The 4,057-nt window shown below is 53.8% G+C and overlaps 1 protein-coding gene across 1 annotated transcript in view; it reads right to left on the reverse strand.

Annotated features, from left to right (window-relative positions):
- The window catches only part of LDLR (low density lipoprotein receptor), a 46,299-nt gene that overhangs the window by 19,695 nt on the left and 22,547 nt on the right, over positions 1-4,057 (reverse strand). The window contains exons 6-9 of the mRNA XM_037727520.1: positions 2,861-2,980; positions 2,307-2,432; positions 408-579; positions 94-321 (exon numbers count right to left, since the gene is read on the reverse strand). Coding sequence (XP_037583448.1) covers positions 94-321; positions 408-579; positions 2,307-2,432; positions 2,861-2,980 — 646 coding nt within the window. The remainder of the gene's footprint in view (positions 1-93; positions 322-407; positions 580-2,306; positions 2,433-2,860; positions 2,981-4,057) is intronic.

A 4,057-nucleotide genomic window follows, 5' to 3' on the forward strand; every position in this document is an offset into this window, starting at 1 on the left:
ATGAGACACCGTGCCCAGCCAACTAACCAGTTCTTGAAGCCCCTTCCTGCTCCCTGCGTTCCGTCTGCACCCCTCGGCGTGGTGGATACGCACCCATGAACAGGATCCACCACAATGGCCCTTGGCTTGGAGCCGGTCTCCCTGAAGAGCGTTTTTCTCTTCACACCCCTGGTGTCCGCAACGGAGACGGTGCCCAGGACAGAGTCGGTCCAGTAGATGTTGCTGTGGATCCAGTCCACGGCCAGCCCGTCAGGGGCTTGGAGGTCCTTGCTGATGACGGTGTTGTAGGAAGAAAAGCCGTGGGCTCCATCAAGCTGGGTGCTGAGGCAGGAGGAGAGGAGGGATGTCATGGCCAGGAGCCCTCATCTCATCCTAGGGCCGGGGCTGCAGGAAGGCGCGACGCTCACCTGTAGATCATTCTCTGGGACAGGTCGGACCAGTAGATTCGGTTACTGGCCACCTCCATGTCCAGAGCGACCACGTTCCGCAGGTTGGGGATGAGGCTGGTGTACTCACTCCGGTCCAGCGTCATCTTCCTGACCTCGTGCCGGTTGGTGAAGATGAGATAGGCAATGGAGCCTGGGGACCCAGAGAGCAAGGTCGAGGGGATTGAGGGGACCCGTCGATGGAACCGAGAGCGCCTCCCCATTCCCTCGTGTCACCCTGCAAGGTGCCGCTGAGCCAGGAAGCAGACAGAAAAACAGGGTGGAAAAGACCTCCCGATGGAAACAGGCACAGTGGCGCCTGCCTGTGATTCCAGCATTTTGGGAGGCCACGGCAGGAGGATCACGATCACTTGAGGCTAGGAGTTCAAGACCAGCCTGGGCAACACAATTGCCACAAAAAAAAAAAAAAAAAAAAAAGGCTGAGGTGTGGCGGCTCATGCCTGTTATCTCAGTACTTTTGGAGGCTGAGGCAAGCGAATCACTTTAGGTCAGGAGTTCGAGACCAGCCTGACCAACATGGTGAAACCCTGTCTCTACTAAATGTACAAAAACTAGCCAGGAATGGTGGTGGACACCTGTAATCCCAACTACTTGGAAGGCTGAGGCAGGAGAATTGCTTGAACCTGGGAGATGGAGGCTACAATAAGCCAAGATGGCGCCACTGCACTCCAGCATGGGCAACAGAGTGAGACTCTGTCTCAAACAAACAAACAAAAAATTAGCCAGGCATGGTGGCACATGCAAGTAGTCCCAGCTACTCCAGAGGCTGCACTGTGCTACGGGCTAGAAGACAGAGCAAGACCCTGTCTCTAAAAAATAATAGATTGGGTGCAGTGTTTGTAATCCCAGCACTTTGGGAGGCCAAGGCAGGAGGATCACTTGAGTTCAAGAGTTCAAGACTAGCCTGACCAACATGGTAAAACTCCGTCTTACCTCTACTAAAACGATGAAAATTACTGGGCATGGTGGCATGCATCTGAGGTTCCAGCTACTCTGGAGGCTGAGATGGGAGGATCAAGCAATCCTCCTGGCCTCAAGTGATCCTCCCACCTCAGCCTCCGGAGTACCCTGGACCACAGGTATGCGGCACCACGCCCTGCAAATTTTGTTTCTTTAACCCCTTGAAGTTACTCCCCAGATTGTCAGAGAAAGGACAGCCGGTTCCTGTTCCACCAGCCGGGCTGGGGGTTCCATTAACTGGATTTTTTTCTTTTTTGAGATGGAGTCTCGCTCTGTTGCCCAGGCTGGAGTACAGTGGCGTAATCTTGGCTCACTGCAACCTCTGCCTCCTGGGTTCAAGCGATTCTCCTGCCTTAGCCTCCTGAGTAGCTGGGATTACAGGCATGCGCCACCAGGCCCAGCTAACTTCTGTATTGTTAGTAGAGGCAGGGTCAGGCTTGTCTCAAACTCCTGACCTCGTGACCCGCCCGCCTAGGCCTCTCAAAGTGCTGGGATTACTGATGTGAGCCACCTCACCTGTCTGCCTTTAACTGGATTATTTATTTTTATTTTATTTTTTAAAGATGGGGTTTCACCATGATGGCCAGGCTGGTCTTGAACTCCTGACCTCAAGTGATCCACCCACCTCACCCTCCCAAAGTGCTAGGGTTACAGGCGTGAGCCACCTCACCCGGCCTTAACTGGATATTTCTAAAACCTAGGACACATGCAGGCATCCCCCTGACTTGGAAGCCCAAGTCCTCACAGGGCAGCAAACTCCCCTGCCAGAGTCCTCGGGAGCAGACAGCCTCCTGGTCAGGGGATGTGAATCTGTGCAAAGTTCAGGTGATGAAACTCCCCACCACATCTGCCTGCAAGGGGTGAGGCCAACCCCACCCGCCGCCACCTCCCCGTGCTCACCCACAGCCTTGCAGGCCTTGGTGTGGGGGTCCAGCTGGAAGCCTTCCTCACACTGGCACTTGTAGCCACCCTCCAGGTTCACGCAGAGCTGGCTGCAGGTGTCGGGGTCCTGACACTCGTCAATATCTGGGAGATAGAGAAAGAGGCTTGGTCGGGGGGAGGGCTCTTCTCCAATGGCTGGAGACGGATCGATGGGACCCAGGCCAAAACCCACACCTTCAAAGGGAGCCAGGGGACAGCCCAGCCCCTCTGGGTGATGTAATCAAAGAAACAGCCAGGTGACATCCCCAGCCGGGACTCGACCTCACCATTCACATGGGAGCCCAGCCAAGAGTGTGAAGCTGTGTCAGCTGAAATGTCTTAATTAGTAATCTCCAGAGGCAAGAACCTCTGGGCAGCCAATGCTCATTTTCCATGCCCGGTGGAATCTCATGAAACCCTCATAACTGCTTTCATGCCCACTTAACAGATGGGGAAACTGAGGCACGAGCCATTTGGTCGCCATGTTGGGAAGGGCCAAGGCGGCCCAGGGCTCGGTCCCACCCGGGAATCACCTTCACATCTTCGCTGGGCCACCAGCTGGAAGCCGTCGGGGCAGAGGCACTCGTGGCCAATCTTAAGGTCGTTGCAGATGTGGGAGCAGCCGCCGTTGTTTTCCAAGCACTCGTTGGTCCCTGTGCAGCGGCAGGGGACACAGACTGGTTACTCTCGGGCCTCCACCCATCCCTTCCTAGCCAATCTGTGTTATTTCAGCAACTGTACCCCACTCGAAGTAACTTAGATGCTGGGTAGCAGCGGAACTCATTAGAGGAATTCAATAACCGTGTCACCTGCCAGGCAACCCAGGAATCCTGAGGACATTTTGGGTTTTTTTTGGTTGGTTTGTTTGTTTTTCCCAAGACGGAGTCTCGCTCTGTCGCCCAGGCTGGAGTGTAGTGGTGTGATTTCGGCTCACTGCAACCTTCACTTCCTGGGTTCAAGTGATTCTCCTGCTTCAGCCTCCCAAATAGCTGGGACTACAGGCATGAGTTTTTTGTACTTTTAGCAGAGGTGGGGTTTCACCATGTTGGTCAGGCTGATTTCAAACTCCTGACCTCAAATGATCCACCCACCTTGGCCTTCCAAAGTGCTAGGATTATAGGCATGAGCCAATGTGCCCAGCCACATGTTTTTTGTTTTTTGTGTTTTTTTTTAAGAGACAGGATTTTGCCATGTTGCCCAGGCTGGTCTCATATTCCTGAGGTCAAGCAATCTGCCCACCTTGGCCTCCCAAAGCACTAGGATCACAGGCATGAGCCACCATGCTTGGCTCAGTGAAATAAGCCAGTCAAAAAAGGGAAATGCCATCTGATTCCACTAAAAGGAGGTCCCTAGAGTCATCGCATTCATAGGGACAGAAAGTGCCAGCGGTTAGGGAGGGAGATGGGGAGTGAGTGTTTCATGGGAATTTGGGAAGATAAAAGAGTTCTGGGGCCGGGCATCGTGGCTTATGCTTGTATTCCCAGCACTTTAGGAGGCTGAGGTGGAAGGATCACTTGATGTCAGGAGTTCGAGACCAGCCTGGCCAACATGATGAAACCTGGTTGGTCTCTACTAAAAATATAAAAATTAGGTGGGAGAGATAGTGGGCGCCTGTAATCCCAGCTACTCAGGAGGCTGAGGCAGGAGAATTGCTTGAACCTGGAAGGCAGAGATTGCCGTAAAAGCCAAGATCCTGCCACTGCACTCCAGCCTGGGTGACAGAACGGGAC

This window comes from Cebus imitator, unplaced genomic scaffold, assembly GCF_001604975.1.
Source record: "Cebus imitator isolate Cc_AM_T3 unplaced genomic scaffold, Cebus_imitator-1.0 Scaffold234, whole genome shotgun sequence".
Taxonomy (NCBI): Eukaryota; Metazoa; Chordata; class Mammalia; order Primates; family Cebidae; genus Cebus; species Cebus imitator.